The sequence below is a fragment of the Diadema antillarum genome, unplaced genomic scaffold (assembly GCF_040938485.1).
Source record: "Diadema antillarum isolate AM-2024a unplaced genomic scaffold, OU_Dant_1.0 seq00001760_RagTag, whole genome shotgun sequence".
In the NCBI taxonomy this organism is placed as follows: Eukaryota; Metazoa; Echinodermata; class Echinoidea; order Diadematoida; family Diadematidae; genus Diadema; species Diadema antillarum.
This window is the reverse complement of record NW_027272442.1, coordinates 555173-572500: the sequence shown is the minus strand read 5'-3', so window position 1 is coordinate 572500 and position 17328 is coordinate 555173. Positions and strand designations below refer to the sequence as shown.

General features: G+C 36.4%; 2 protein-coding genes across 2 annotated transcripts in view; one reads left to right on the top strand and one right to left on the bottom strand.

Annotated features, from left to right (window-relative positions):
• The window catches only part of LOC139712101 (glutathione S-transferase 3, mitochondrial-like), a 4648-nt gene extending 678 nt beyond the window's left edge, over nucleotides 1-3970 (top strand). The window contains exons 2-5 of the mRNA XM_071623936.1: nucleotides 323-387; nucleotides 1935-1992; nucleotides 2983-3055; nucleotides 3572-3970. Coding sequence (XP_071480037.1) covers nucleotides 323-387; nucleotides 1935-1992; nucleotides 2983-3055; nucleotides 3572-3672 — 297 coding nt within the window. The 3' untranslated portion in view covers nucleotides 3673-3970. The remainder of the gene's footprint in view (nucleotides 1-322; nucleotides 388-1934; nucleotides 1993-2982; nucleotides 3056-3571) is intronic.
• Nucleotides 3971-6563: 2593 nt separating this feature from the next.
• Nucleotides 6564-16082, bottom strand: LOC139712129 (glutathione S-transferase 3, mitochondrial-like). The gene is made up of 6 exons (XM_071623963.1): nucleotides 15988-16082; nucleotides 12436-12591; nucleotides 11778-11842; nucleotides 11010-11067; nucleotides 10543-10615; nucleotides 6564-8942 (listed from the first exon to the last, which is right to left on the bottom strand). The coding sequence occupies exons 2-6, from the start codon at nucleotides 12562-12564 to the stop codon at nucleotides 8842-8844; spliced, it is 426 nt and encodes a 141-aa protein (XP_071480064.1). The 5' UTR covers nucleotides 12565-12591; nucleotides 15988-16082; the 3' UTR covers nucleotides 6564-8841.
• Between the last annotated feature and the right edge of the window lie 1246 nt (nucleotides 16083-17328).

Below are 17328 nucleotides of genomic sequence, written 5' to 3'. Positions count from 1 at the left end.
TGACCTTTGACCCCCGTCGGCCGTCATCCCCCCCCCCCAAAAAAAAAAAAAACAAACAAACAAACAAACAAAACAAAACAAAAAATAACGTTCAGGGACCCCTGATCAAGAAAACTACTGACTTTAACAAGATAACGGCAACCCCTTTCCAAAACTGCCAAAAGTTTTGAACTATTGGTACACTATAGGCAGATCTGTACGCAAAGGTCCATGGACCAACTTTTTACACTAAAGTGCTTTTTTTCCTCAGGAAATGACAGTTCAATATTCGAGTATATCTGACCTTCTTTGATTCTGACCCCTTTTCTCTTCTCTCTTACAGTATCCCATGATGTACAGCCCGGATAATATGCTCTTCAATTGCTACCAGAGGGCCCACCAAAACACGTAATTACAATAAGTTTATCATTAGAGTTCTTCAACGCCCCCTCCCGCCACATTTAAACGATCATAATCTCATACCCTTTTGATCTCAAGTTCCGTGATCGCTCCACGCCCACGTTCGTAGAACCTTCGAGTGTACAATTTGTTAATACTGCTGTCTGTCTAGGTGCCCGAAAGCTTCTCAGTTCGATGTAAAATTAAATGGGGTTGGAACGGTTTCTTTTTTAATTTGTATTATTTTCCAAGTGGTGGTACGATCAGACAAGGAACTATTCATTAAAACATCGCATCGATTGCAGCATAGCCAAGGACTTTGTTCTCAATATTGACAATTACGTCGCTATCAATTGATTCATCAGTTTGTCATGACGTCATAATTCTTTATTCTTAGTCATTGTGTGAAATGTGGATTTTTTTCCTTCCTCACTGTTAGTAAAAGGAAAAATAGTATGCTCCTACGTCCTGGATCATGATTTCAAATTTTAACTTATCAGATTCAATGTAAAGAATGCAAAGATTATTCTTCTTTCACTATCATCATCTGATAAAAAATTACGAGTTTAGATGACACTTTGTATCTGACATATTAATTTGCAGAGTTTGACTTTCCTCTCGTCATTCGACCGAATATGTTTGAAACAACAGCGTCGTTGCATACTCTGAGCAATCAGTCTAAATGGTATAGGTCACAGGTGACACGTTTGCTGTGCTAAACGGTTTGTTTTCACTTCAAAGTCCAGTTTACACAAAGCGTGCAAGATTCACTTCGATCTGATGCAGGCTGACGATAAATTTGCATGATCACCGTTATCCCAGTGAAACAAACTGTTCGGAAGCCTGCGAGTCACAAAGCGGGAAAAATATTCCCTACAGAACGATACAAAAATGATAAAATCGGATAAGAAATAATGAAGATATGACAGTCATTTTGAAATTTCGTTTGTTTTTTCTTTCAGAAAACATTTCTTGACCAGCTCTTGTGAATATTCAAATCAGGAAGTTGACGATGTCATGCTTATACAATATCTTGTTCATTTCATACGCTTAAATGACAAAAATCTCATATTACAGCTGTATAGATAGAAAATTTGTTTTACCCAAAATAAAAATAAAGACAAATGTTAACCCTGATATATATTTTGGTATGGAAACATGCTGTTACTTATATTAGCTAAAATATAATACAACATATGAAAATGTGAAAAATAGTGAGGGTATGACATCATCAACTCGCTCATTTGAATATTCATAAGGACTGGTCATGAAATGTTGGTTTTTTTTTTAAATGTGAAATTTCAAAATCTCATATGTCCCGTATTTCTTATCCGATTTTTGTCATTTTTGTGTCATTCTGTAGGGAATATTTTTGTCTTTCTTTTAAGGTATTTTTGGCTAAATTTCCTCTTTAATATTCCCAATGACTTGGTAATCACTGTCAAGCATTGTGCGCCATTTCGACGCAGAGGACGTTGTTTCATATCAAATCGCAGTGCCTTATTCCGGCTCTGTCAAATTCTTTTCTTGACGCAAGTTTTCGTTTTGTGTTACAGGTTGGAGAACTATCCCCAGTTTCTGATGCTACTCTTTCTGGCTGGCATCGGGTTTCCGGTAAGAGGAAACTTGTTATTTTTCGCCTATATGTACATTTTTAATCGGGTGTACTTGACTTATCGGGGCTTTTATGTTTCTCTATTATCTGTTATCACTGCCGTTGACAGAAACTTGGATGAAATCCGTAGTTAGATAGACGCTTTGTAGTGCCAGTGACGGTATAAATCTGAATTAGGTGGACAACATCACGGCGTGAAGAATCATAAATGCACAAACGTCAAAGCAAACCTATACATGTACGTGATATTAGTTGAGAAGATATTCCACGGTCTAAATAAAATACTGTTACAGATGTTATCGAAAAACAACAACAGAAACACAAGCGGCTGGCACTGGCTGGTGTCAAACTAAAATGCATTTGTAGTGTTAACAGACTCATTGAAATCAACTTTTGCCATTTTGTCCAGTCACTGTGCTTTTCATGACAGGTATGTGTTTGATGTAGCTGCTTTACTTCACTCGTGTAATTGATATCGGTTGATTCACAGTTCTCATGCGTAACTATTATTTATTCCTGCCATTTGGTTCTCAATTTTGTAAGCTTTAAACCATTTTTTTTTTCATACCAGTTTACAAATCCTGGAGATTTTGAACGGCAATATCGATGTTTATACATATCCTTTTTCTACCTAAAAACATTCATGGAGCTAACATATCCTTTTTGCTACAATATCTAATCTAAGTAGATCAGTTTTACTCGTTTGAAAGCTTTGCCATATGCAGCATATAGGAGAATCCATTTTAGCACAATTTTAACATGACCTCCTCTTTTACTTTTCAGAGACAATAAAAATGACGAAAATGACCTTTTTCACTTTTTTGAAGACATAAATTATCAGATCAAAGATTTGAAATGCTGTGTTGTACCGTTTCTAATTGTTACGGACTTCTTGTCTTCTTTGTCTTCTATCTTTTGATTGTTTCTTTCATCCTTTCATTCATTCTTACTCTAATATTTCTTTTTACATTTCTATTGGTCTTTTGTAGAGAGCAGCCTCTGTGTGTGGCCTGGTTTGGATCGTGAGCCGATTCAGTTACGCCTATGGCTACTACACTGGAGGTAAAGATTATGATTTGACGGTTTATTTATGAAGCTGTATAGCATGAATGTAAGGAAAGACAGTGTTTACACTCCAGGCAATCAGTTTTTATGTGTGGTGGATGCAAGAAAAATGCGTCAATATTATACAGTAAACCTCGCATAGGTCGACCTCCCACAGGTCGAAGAAAAGGTAAAAGAAAAATTATACCAAGGGCACAGATGGATATAAATACAATGTCTTATTCTTTGTGTGTATAGGGTCAGAACTATAAGTTTGATTTATGATATCCCCATGCACCTCATTACCTTAATACCTATTCATGCTTGTATAATACATGTACATCACCGTTTTATTAGGTTTTTTTTTGGGGGGGGGGAGTGGGGAACAGGTTTTTCAATGAATGTTGAAACTGCATGACTCTCTATATCTTTACATCTGGGAGTAACTTTTGTGTACATGTATAATTGAACATTTAATTCTTCATTCACCATCTAGCGGCCTTTTTCCGTTTTATTTATTCCATGCATTTGCAGACCCAGCGAAACGAATGAGGGGAGTCTACGGATACATCGGCCTCCTTGGTTTGCTGGGGCTGTCAATCACGAACGCACTTCGTCTTCTCGAGATCGTCTAGGGCGACGTCGAAGCAGAGGTCGCATTCATGGCGACTCGCAACCTTCAACTATAACCGCTTTCGATCCAAGTCTGCGAACTATAGTCTTTTGGTTTCTCCTAGTTCTATACAAACTGTAGCATTCCAAAGTTACTAATTTTTTTTTTTATGTACTTGATTTAAGCCTGAAATGTTATCTCGTATAAACTAATGCTGACTGCTATATGTTGTTGTTGTCTTTTTTTTTTCATGTTTGTTTCACCATGAGGAGTTTTTATTTGCGTTTTTGGATTTGTTTTGTTTGTGTGTTGTTGTTGTTTTTTTTGAGGGGGTGGTATAGGTTTTGTTGTTCTATAAGGGCCGGGGGGGCAGAATCCGCCCCCCCCCCCCTTGACGTTTTGCGCTATAATTCTGTAACGTGAGAAGGCCTCGTCGCGAGGCTTCTTGACTTTCTTTGTTCAAGTCTCACGCAACTTTTGAGACCAAATTTACAACGTATGTGTGTACTCTTTCGAAGCCACACCCATTTTTGTAACGGCATGTCACCCCAAAACGGGCACAATTTTGTGATTTTGTGTACATTTCCTTTGGAAAACTGTGCTCTGTCATGAAAGTCATAAAAACCTGATTACTTTTACTATCATTGATTAATTTTATACCAGTTATGGTAGAAAAGTGGTCAGTGACAATTTCCCATAAAAAACACAAAAGTTGAAATAAAAAGAAATTAACCAGAAATTCTGAAAACAATAGAATACATAAGAATTTAAATGAATAAGTCCCCTTCCCCCCCCCCCCCCCCCCCCGGTTTTAGCATAGCCAAAAAAAGCCCGGCCCTTTTAGGGTTAGATGGGAATAGGATTGCGACCGTTGCTTAATCTCGTTTTGTTAATAAGTACAGTATAGGCCTGATAATAGCAAACGCAAGCATCAAGTACACCTACGTATTTATGCAAACAGTTTTTGCCGGTCGGTATACATGTATTGATTTCACTGCGGCTGTCTCATTGTTTACATATCAGAAAAAAAAAAATCGAATAGGACTCTTCTCCGTCTCCGTGGTCATATTTTTACCGTTTTTCTTCATCATTATTTGAAAAGCATAATTAATATCCATGAAGTGAACATACAATAGAATAGTTTATAACATTAAGTAGAATAGCACAGATCAGGTTAAAGTGATGTGTTTGATCGTGTCGAAATTAATTGTACAATTATTGTATTTTTTTAAACCAATTTCTGCCTCATTTAAGTTTATTACTTCATATGAGCTGCATTTTACTGGCATTATGTCAATCATTACTGTGTGATTTGTAACCGTAGAGATACATCAGTACTGAGAACATTTTAACTGTTTTTCCACCTATCAAATCCATCTTATCAACTTTTACAGTTCCCACTTGTAAATGGAACGTACCGGGTTTGTAATAAAAAATATACTGATTCCTATTTCGTCGTCCAGCACATTGTCATTTTCTCTTCGATATGCACGAAAGTTGCTCTGCCTTTGGTCTGACGATGTACATGTATTAAAGAGATGGTATTGTTTTAGTTAAGATGGGGCTTTAGGTTTCCAAATATTTGTGAGATGAGAAACCTCTAATGAAAATAAAAGAGCATACAGAACTAGAGGAATTCAGAGTTTATTTGATGCAAACTGGTTTTGAAATGGCCAAGTTATCCAAAACAAAGAGGGTTTTTGGATACCTGGGAAATTCCCACAGCGATACTCATCAAATAAACTTTGAATTCTCTCTTAGAATTGTATGGTCTTAAATTTGTCATAATTGTTTTCTCATTATCCCGCAAAAAGTTAAATCTGATACTTCCATCACAACTACAGAGTACTGTATATCATCCCTATAAACATGGGATTTGTTTGTTTGTTTGGTTGGTTGGTTGGTTTTGGTATTTTTCTGGGGAGAGTGGTTTGTTTAACCATTTCTTTTAACGTTGAGTTGAAACCACAATACACTCACGGCAGGAGCATGTCCAGAAGTTATCTGGCTCAGTCCATCACTTGATGACACACTGGTATGGAATATGTACAGGTGTTTATACTGGGCTCCCGTTCTAACGAACACAGCTGAACCGAAATTTCATGAAAGCGGAGTACAATTTCAGGTCCCAAAATCATCACCCATACAATGTAGGCAACCTACTGTATATCTTTGTACATATACACTGTACATGTACACGTATTACATGTTTTTGATAGGTGAAGGATGGCAAAGGATGTCGCAGGGGTGCAAAGTTTTGTATCAAAAAGCTTTCGCCATTAATGTCCTGTACAGACTTGCCTGCAGAAACCTTAATAAATTATTAGAATGATCTATTTCATCTGCTCGTAGAGACAAATACATCCGTAGACTGATAATTATCAAAAGCTTACTAACAAATCCTGGCCCCCTGAGTATGTGACATCCATTGTCTTCATCTATCATATGTATGTAACACCCAATCATGGAAGATTATTAGCATCTTGCCACTATTATTTATATATAATACATGTACATGTATATAGTCTGCATACAGTGCACTCCCGTTATAAAGGACACGGTTAAAGCGAAATTTCGGACACAACGAAGTAAAATTCAGGACCTAAAATAACCATTTGTATATCGTTACACACTTTGTTTGGAAATAACAAAATTTTGACATCATAGCAAAACAAAACTTCCAGTCCCGATGACTTCCTTATAACGGGAGTCGCCTGTGTGCATGTCCATGGTGAAAGGTGGATGCAAATCTGCATAGTCAATGCTTCATAGAACACATACTACATGAAGGGTTTGTTTGCAAAAATCGATAAGTCCATTTTTGGAGATTTTGAAGTACAATTTCTGTCGTAAAGTACAAAATAAGACCTTTTAAATGATATATTGGTCACTACATATAAAGGTATATTTTTGAAGTTATGGTCAAAACAAGCAAAAATTTTCTTATTATTCTCTTTATTTTTCTTGACCTTTAATCGCAAATATCTCCATTTGGCAAATATGGACTTATCGGTTTTTGCAAACAAACTCTTCACATGTATACACACTCACAACACACAACACACACACACAATCATGAACACAGTAATACATGTGTACTAGTACCATGCTTACTATGAACACACTAATGCATTACCATATCATACCAAGGACTAGAGAAGTTCAAAAAAGTCGAGATATCCCTTTGCCACTGTCAGGTTGGTGAGATATACAATGTATTTCGATAAGTCAATATGAATATATTTTTCTGATTTCTGCAATTATATAAAAATAGCCCACGATAAACTCAGAACATTGTACATTTCAATCTACAGAGCATAAATCAAGACATAAGCATACAAATTTGTGTATCATTCTTTTTCTCATGTCAAAACGAAACACACAAGTAGAGAATATAATTATTTCAATAATTACAGAAAAGAATACATTATCTCTTCCCGAGGCATGGAATTGCATGCATAGGCACAATTCTAACAGAGTTAAGACAGTGTACTCGAAATAAGTACATGTATCATGGAATATGAAAGGAATTATTTGTGTGGAGTGTGCAACTACTTGTTGTACATGACTGTACATAGCAGCGCAGCAACAATTTCCTGTTATTTTTGTATTCTAGTAATACTGTTCCACCTGCCAGGTTTCCATCGAAGGTCAGAGTACTGTCCATAATGGTACACTGTACATACTTCTCTGTTCATAGGAAAGTATGCGTCTTAGTAATGGTACAAAGGCATTGGCTGAAAATTATAGCACTTTGTACAGTCATCACATAAGGATACAGTATATTATATGGTGTACATGCTATGTGACAGGCTAGGCAGCCCCTGCAGTGCGCATTTCCTATTTTGTGAAAGACAAAAAGTACACATTTTGTAAAGAGTATTGACATACTGCATGATGATGTAAAATCTTATTGTAAGACTTGGTAGATTACTGTTATACGTGTAATTACCAAAGACAAAAAACTATCAATGATTTTCAAGTCCACAACATATACTCACCAAAGCTTCGGATCATATCAAAATTCACAATAACTTGCAGCACTTATTCATCAGCCAGTCATTCTACTGAACTTTTGCTTGTTCGTAGTACTCATCAACTATCTTACTTTTAATGATGTCATGTGCAGGGCTTTCTTCTGTGCTTGGGATCAATCAACTTTGACAATACTGTTTAGTCACGACTGAGGTCAACATTATTTTACACTAATTACAACACTAAATAAAGAGCTTCCTTCCTATTTCTGTCACAATGATGAGCCACATGAATCAATGTTGCAAAAATGCAGAACTTTACCTTGTCGCAATGATCAGGGCATTTCTCACATAACATACAAACAGTGTACAACTACCAATCAATGAACAAAGCCAGTCACTGAATCAACTTCTGATCTGAATTGTAATGGACACTAGATACACAATGCAAACACAAAAAGATAAATTTGTCTAGCTGTACTCAATGACTAGATTTGCTGTCTCAAAAGAGTTTGCATATGATTATCTGAAGCAATAATCCTCATACAAATATGATTTGGACTTATATGTATATATAATATCTCTCCACACACAGCATCTTTTCTAAATCCCACATAATTAGTACACACAATTCCTCACCAGCCATAACATAATTTTACTCACATCTCAACAATTTAGTGACCATGAAAGGTCCTATCAAAAGAATGTTAATTCCAGTATTGAACACTTTATGACATCACTGCTGTAAACAGAAAAGTATCAAATTTTGACCTGGATATTTGACTCTCCACACACCTTGATCGACCTTGTATCAGAGAGAAGCATCAAAGTTTGCAGCGAAAACAGATAAATCAGTTACAAATAGTGTGACCTTCATTAGATCCACCCAATGATGCAGTATATAATTGTGGCAGGTTTGAGTTGAACCTCATCACACACTTCTTGCATCGCTTGAAATGTGAAATATACTAGTCTACTATGACTTTGCTCATATTATGACCTTATGATCCAAATTACACCACTTTCATTGCGTCATAGTTCTCTACAAATATGCGGTACATGTTGACGAATCCTCATGCCCCTTCTCAGATTATAACAGTTATAAAGAAAATAATGATTATGCACGGACACACAGTTATAATGAATCGACAGCCTGAACACACTGCATGGGAGAGGTACAGCAATGGTCAAGGTGCCTTGTAGGATGACCGTTCCCTTCATACCACCTCAAGGAGACGGAGAGAACTTCTGACCACCAAAGCCAACATGCCTATCATCCCGATGTAGCCATAGGCTCCTCGCATTCTCTTCTTCGGGTCTGCAAAGTGGGCACATCAAAGACAGTGTCAGACTATCAGCTACACACACACGTACATGCTCAGAACCTTGTCAGACGGCACAAGCAGAACATTACAGTGGTATCTGCAATCTACTGTGTGTGTGTGTGTGTGTGTGTATGTGTGTGTGTGTAAACACCAAAGTACTGTATGCTATTTCAGTCACCAATGGGAATTCTGCAAATTTGTAGAGACCCAACACAGTTACCTACGTAATTACAGCGCACTCGCATTGTATAATGAAATTCCGGTTACAATGAAAATATAAGAATCCTGGTCACTGAATTATCGGCTGTGCATATTTCTTTTTAATTGTTTGGTTCTAACGAAAAAACTCTGCTAGTTCAGAGGACTTCGTTATAACAGAAGTCCACTGTACACATCAGTACATAACACAGAGTGATGAGATTGAAGTAGTCATTCAAGAGGTTAAACCCTAATTTGCACCAACCAGGTAAAATTTTTGGACACAGCAGCAAAGAGTTTTAAACAAGAAATGTACAAAGAAAATTAGTCAGACATGATTGGAAATGAGATACAACAGAGCTTGGAGAAGAAAAAAAAGAGCTAAAGAAGGTACAATGAAAATTGGGGGGGGGGATGGGAGAAAGTAGGACACCTTTTATCATTCATTTCTTACCTCAAACTCATCTTGTCAAAACATTATCTTGTCAGCTAGAATCCTGCGACTACAGGGTTTTTTTTTTCTCTCTCTCTCTCTTTTTTTTTTTTTTTTTTGGGGGGGGGGGGGGAAACAAGCAATGTCATCTCTTTTTACTGATAAGGACTTTTCGACTCTGAACTTCAGTCAGACAGCAAACACCGAGTGTGTGTTATGTAGTGCCCTTTAGCCCCATCACAGAAAAGCTGCAGACTGCTGAAATATAGTATAACTGTTCATTAATCTCACACCTACCTGTTTTCTGAAACTTCTCATGAATGAATTTAATATGAACTTAATTTGCTACAAGCTCACGTAAAGTTCACTTACTGACATTGCCATAATGTTGGGGTTTTTTTTCAGTCAACATATTGATGTCTGCAATTGAGACTACAGCTTAAATGCTCTCTTTCTCACTAGCATGTAGCCTTTGATTACAAGTAAAGATATCAAGCAAACATACATATCTGTGTGGTTCATGACATAGATGTATATGGCATCTCAACAAGCTGCTTTATTGTCCATAAAACTATTAAAAGGCACCTTTGTTTTGATAGAATTTCCTCCATTGAATATGTATGTCTGTTTTCATGAGTACTTTATGAGCAACTGATTGCAACAATAAGTACTTCACTACATTTAATACAAAGCATTGCATCATCACTGTACTCTCCACATTTAAAAACCCACTGCTTGAACACCAAAGTCTCAGTCAAAGAGAGTCAACATTTTCAGTTATCAGAATTGTGTTCAAAACTACCAAACTACAACAAATGCATTTCAACAAGTGAATCTGGAGTTGGATTCATTGCATATCCTCCTCCTCCCCCCCCCCCCCCCCCCCCCCGCAAAAAAAAAGAAAAAAAAAAAGGAAATGAGAGCATTAACTACAGTGTACTTTAGGAAAACCAACCACTCACCACCAGAGTAATAACCATAGGCGTATGAAAAGCGACTCAAAATCCAGAGACCTCCAAGGCCTGCAGCTGCTCTCTGCATAGAGAGGTACAAATTGAATAAATACATTTTAAAAAAGGCTTTGTTCATTCGTTCTCCTGAAAAGGACACCAAAGCCAAAATACAAATGTGTATTGAGTGAAAGCATAAATATTAATAGAACACATCAGTGAGAGTTTTAAGAAAACTGATCCCAACATTTTGGATTTTTTGAATCTTGGTGTTGTCATCACTGGACGATTAAAAGGGACAGGAAGTAAAACTGTGAAAGACAACTTCAAAAGCATTTCATTTCAGCAGCAAAACTGATTTAAATTTAAAAAAATATATATCATCAAAAGACATCAACCAAGACACTACATATGATAAATGAGTAAGTGAAAGACTACAAGTAAATGAGGTTTCACTGCAATCTGTTGATTACACTTACCGGATGCTCAATGCCCGACAGAAACAGAAGCATCAAAAACTGGGGATAGTTCTCCAGACTGTGAAAAAAAAAAGTACAAAAAGGGTTTAATTTCTTTTTCTCATAATAATAGTTACGACATATTTTGGTTGCAATCAATGTATGTATGGATGCTACATACACTGCACCTTTTTAGGTCACCAACATTTCAAATTTAGTAATTTTAGTATCCGGACAAAGAAAGTTGCTGTCAAGTCCTGCTTAATAGTTACACACATCAACTATACATCTCCATTGCAACAAAAATGACATGTCAAAATGTTTGCTCTTGTATAAAACACAAATGCAATCTACAGTACATAATCTCCACAGTGTAAGAAATTCAAACTTAGATTCTTGAACAGGAACAAAACTTGAATATCCCATGTACCATTGTGTTTCTAACTGTGGTTTTCAATGACAAGTTAAACCAATGACAAGATTGTCTTTCAACTCCCAGAGTCACAAAATATTATACTTGAAAACCTTATATCATAGAAACTGTATCATAGTAAAAAGCAACACATGTAAATGAAGATTTTTGCAAAACCAGTTACCTCCCTTATAATTGTTAATTTGAGATATTTGCAATAATAAAGCTGCTGAATGAGAAACAACATTAATAAAAATTACAAAACATTTTTATCCTTAGAAATGGTCTATTCTGCAACTGATAAAGGGCTTACCTACAGATTTAATTTCAAAAATTAAACCAATTCTGAGAGTAAACTCTTCAAATATTATACTTACGTGTTCCCATGAGCTCTCTGTACACAATTGAACTCTGGCACAGTGTCACTGTACATGGTAGGGTACTGGAAAAGAATTTTATGAAATGTTACCAATAAAAAAAGAAGAAAAAAAGAAAACAAACAAGTCATGAAATTATTTTGATTTGTCTTGCCTGCAGAGTTTTGGTACCGGTGTACTGAATTAAACACAAATCTGTTCACAGAAGTCTGCATTTTCACAGTCTTTTTCTTGGATATAGTTATTTGGGACATGAAATAAGTGTAACCTTGCTATCTAATATTTCACTTGATATTCTAAGAAGGGGGCAAAGAATTATGGACTAATTACAACCACTTTCTCAAAAGTTACAAGCATGATAGAAGTCTCTCGCACAGACAAATTGCAACATTCACAAAATCACAGTTCATGGTTTGAGGTGGTTTTACACTGAAGAGACAATTACATATAGCCAAAGAAAAGTAGGGCCTAGCATGAATTCAAGATTAACAGAATGATGTAGACAGTTGTAATGTATTACCACACATTACTACCACAACTTGAAGTGTCAAATATCAAAAAAATTTCAATTCAATTACTTTACATTGTTTTGATAAATATTTCATGTAAAGTGGTAATGTGGAACCGTTTATAGCAGTTCCACTGTCTTTTTACTCACCTCAACTCCATACCTTTTCCGAGCACTACCAACCTTGCCACCAAGAAACGCCAACATGAAAACACTTGAAGCTCCGACTAACATGACGTACCCATAGTCCTTGGGGAGTAGCGTGGACAACACAGTCATGGTGGCGCAAATTCTAGTCACTCGGTGCTGGTTTCAGTTTTTAAAGGGGAATTCCAGACGATTTTCTTAATTTCACATCATGCAGTACATAAATCAACAGCTCCATATAATAGAGATTTGTGGAATTAATTGTGGTTCTTGAGCAGAAAAACAATACTTTGACAAACCTTGAAAAAAAATTACACTGAACAAGGATGATGACATAGGAGGTTCACATATTTCAGAAATGAAGCAGTGTAATTCCATTACAATACCACTTGCTTGCGAGTTCACCAGTGTACAATGTATAATCTATGTGCCCATGCCTTCTTCTTTTGTTCTGCTTCCTTGAGCACCAACTCATGCATTCTTATTGTGACCCTGCCATGTCATCATCCTTGTTCATTGCAATTTGTCATAAATTTTGAAAATATTCTTATTCTTCATCCCAATTATCACAAATTCTGAAACTCTGTCCTCAGAGGCGAGGCTCAGCACAACTAAAACCGGTATATACATGTAGTTGTTAAAATGTAAAAATCTGAGAATCATCCGGAGGTCTCCTTTAACCTACAAATACAATGAACCTATGTCTATGAAAGGAACAGAAGAGATTCTCTAGAGCTCTACATTCAGTATTCATATTGAAACCACACCTTTACAAGAGCGCAACCTTGGCTTGGATTTGCACATTGACATCATAGTTTAAGAGGTCTATAAAGTGGTGTATCAGTAAAACTGGAAGAACCCACCATGTGATGAGCGCACTTCAGCATCGCGATACTGTAGTGTATACATTCTCAATATATTCTCTTGATATCTCAATATCATTGAATCTGTCTTTGACCTATAACTCTGGGTTGAGAAGATACAAAATGTAGGCCGAGGCCTAATATGTAAATTAAATGTGGCATCATTTCAAAAGAGGGCAAGTCCAAGATAAGGTCCCCTCAGAAGGCAAAATTTCATCTTTGCTCAATATTGACATGTTTGGTATCATTTTGAAGCTTATGAGTTGAAGTTTTGATTTCCATGGAGGAAAAAATTATATTATGTAAATTTAAGCAAATTTCAAGGGCTTCATTTGCATAAATGTGAAACACAGCGTTACGTATCTAGGACATGTATAAAAATTCATATTAATTCAAAGGAAAGCAAATGATATTTGATTAATATGTAGACATAAGAAGTTCATCAAATAGTTTAACTTGGTATGAAAATTTAGGGATTATGCAAATGATTGTGCAAATTAGCTCGTGTCCTATCATGAGATGTCCCATACGTAACAATTTGAGGTCATTTTTTAAGGGTTTTTTTCTGAAATTGCTAAGGTTATTTTAATGCCCTTTTGGAAAGTTCTAATTTATTGTTTAGAGAAATTAAATACCATAGAAAAAAGATAAAACAGTAAAAGAAATATCTTTTATTAGGCATTGAAATGATGTTACATATGGGACAAATGTGTTACGTATGGGACATCCTCATACATAATTATTGCATGTGAATGCATGTAGCTGGCTGGGAAGGTCTCTCAGTACACAAATGGTCAATCATCCTGAAGAAAGCATCCCATCATTGTAGCTACTTTTTGAGTTATAGACACTTTAAACAATACATGTACTTGACTGAAAAATTTTCAGATAGGGGGAGGGGAAAATGGCAAAATACACAATGAAAAATCAGCATTAAAGGGATGGTATATCTTTTGTAGAAACGGGGATTCAGATGATTGGAAACCAACAATATGAATTACTAAAGAGCATACAATCCTAAGACTAGAGGAATTCAAAGTTTATGTGATGGAGATCCAATTTGAAACAGTTGTGATATATTAAAAAAAATATAAAGTAAAATGATTTTTTTTTAATTGCGAGTGATACACAAATTGTCCTTATTCAGTTTTCAATAGTAGCCACGGCAAAATTCATGGGTATACATACTGAGGTGTGACTCGAATCGATGACCTGACTGCTAGACAGACATCATATATCTACTCGATCACTGGGGTTCCACACAGCAGGTATTGCTTATTCATCAAAATTAATATTTCTTGTGTCAATTTTTTTTTTTTAATTGAAACGAAATGCAAACTGCCCTTCATCAATGGAAGTAAACACTTTAAACTATTCAATTTTTCAGTAGTAACTATCCTGATGAAAATAGGGCATACATACTCAGGTTGGTCATAAAAATATAGAATATGATTCACATGATTATGACGGTAAATATTTGAGGAATGTTGTTCCCTTGTCAATCTGGATCAGTTTGTATTTGAGTAATTTCAACTGATTCCATTTCAATAATTTTGCAAAAATTTGTTAATAAAAAATGGGTATTTTGCAAAATTATTTTGCAAAATACCCATAAACATGGTTCTCCACACACTTAACGAATGGGGGACAAAGGGCATGCATACTCAGGTTGGTCATAAAAATATAGAAATATGATTGAATATGATTATGATGGTGGAAAGTTGGGGAATATTGTTTCCTTGACAATCTGGATCAGTATTTGAGTAGTTTCAACTCATTTTACTTCAATAATTATGCAAAATACCCATAAACATGGTTCTCCACACACTAAATGAATGGGGGACAAACTGTCCCATACGTAACTGTCCCATACATAACACACCATGTCTGTCTTTAATTAGAACCTGTAATTAGAGCTTTTTGCCTAATGACATGAAACTGATGATAATCTTGAATGTTGTGACTTTCATTACAGTGAGTTTCAGTTGTAGAATGAAATACATGTACTTTCAGAGAGTTTTGAGGTTGAAAAAAATGTTCAAAAAAACAAAATTTTTCTGGTCCCATACGTAACAGCACATATTTTCTCTTTTAGAATATAATTATCAAGGTCATTTTTCTCAATTTTTTACATGATACTTTTCCTAGATATCAATCACCATGATGAAGTTCAATATGATCAAAGGCCATTAACACTACAACCCTCACGTCATAAAAGTCTCTGAATGTCCCATACGAAAAGCGCACGTTATCTTGGACTTGCCCAAGAAGTTAATACATGTAGGCCCTAGCTTAGTTTATAAAATTTATTAATCATTATTATAGACATAATGATCAAGCCTCAGGCTCTGACTCGTGTCGTGATGAGAGGGAATGATTCCAACTACAATTGTAGCTCCAGCCAGGCAGCGAGTCGACAATAGGGTAAAGTTGGTTCACACTCTCTAAACTAATAAATTTATCCATCACTGATCCATGATACTGCAGCATTACAAAAGTTGCTATCTTTTATAGTATCAACGTCCTTTTTTATAGTCCACCTGCACCAGCTACCATTCATACCAGGCATTGCAGGCAGGCCAGGCCAGCCAATGGTCGCATGGACATTGTATGAAGTCCTGGCATGTTGAATAATCATAAGTTTAACCTGTCAAAAAACACGCTTTGATTTGATCCTTGATGGTACACTTACCAGGCTGTTGCTTGGATTTTCAATTCAGTGGAATGCTACAGTTTGACGCTAGACCTAGACGTCTACACAGCAGCAGTGCAACTAGACAGTAGTGTTACTAGTAGTGAATCATGGATCCTTCAGGTTCGGTACTTCGTACGAGTACATCACTGCATGCACTCTTGCATCCACAGAACTCTTACACAACAGTTCTGTGCTTGCATCACATTGCGTGCCTACCGTCTTTGCGTTATCAGCTGATAGATTTTTATCGGACCCCGAGGGCGCCATCAGCGAGCGGGTGTACGCAGGGAGGTAGCATTGTTATGATCATGTGTTATGAAATAATTGGAACATTTTGTCCTCAAACCTTAAAATCACTTTCACTAGATTAAGATACAGAAACTTCAGCAAACTTTCGGCTGTTTCTGACAGATATATGAACATATCCCCTTGAACTTAGAACTTGTGAAAAAGGGGAAAAAAAGGGAAAAAATGTTGGAGGAGATAAGTAATTAGTCCAGTGTTTTTAATGTAAGTGAACGGGGGGGGGGGGGGGGGGGGAGGAGGCCGGGCTCACCCCCACTTTTTTTTGCACCATACAAAGGAATACATACATGTAAGGTGGACCCCGCTTTTCTTTTCTTTCTTTTTTTCTCCGGAAGTGCGTAAGTGGCACCAGAAAGATAGAAACCTTGCCATTATAGAAGTGCATAAACGCGGTAACCCTGCTTTTGCGCTGAAGACCTGAAAATGAGGAAATTGTTAATTGATTACCAGTATATACATGTACTATTTTGAAAATCCAATCACCTTCAAATTCAAGCAAGAGGCAAATAATTTATCAATTACGGTGCAGATTTATAGTGTATCTACTGAATTTATAGCTTCATCTTCCCATGAAGTAGGACATCTATTAGGAAGCCTATTTTCCCCCTTTCATTATTCCATGTTGTTACTTAATTGTTGTTGGTTGTTGTTATAGTTATTGCTAGTATTTTTATATGGAACCTCATTATAAGGAATTCCATGGGTTCATGGAAATTACTAGGTGCCAGTTGTCCTGCGGTGCCGCAGGAAAGAAATTGTTTGAATCAGGGGGTGGGGCACCGCCCGCATGCCCGCTGCTTCCCGCCCGAACATGCGGGCTGTGACAGCGCTCATACTTTTACAATAATTTCAAAAAGGATGGATAACCGCGTGGCCTCGGGGTACTGGCATTCAACAATCGACCTCCATGATTTAAAAAAAAAACAGAAAGAAAGAAAGATACAAACAAACAAGCAAACAAAGAAACAAAGAAAGAAAAAAAAAGAAAGGAAGAAAGAAAGAAAGAAAGAAAGAAACAGGGAGGTCCCAAAA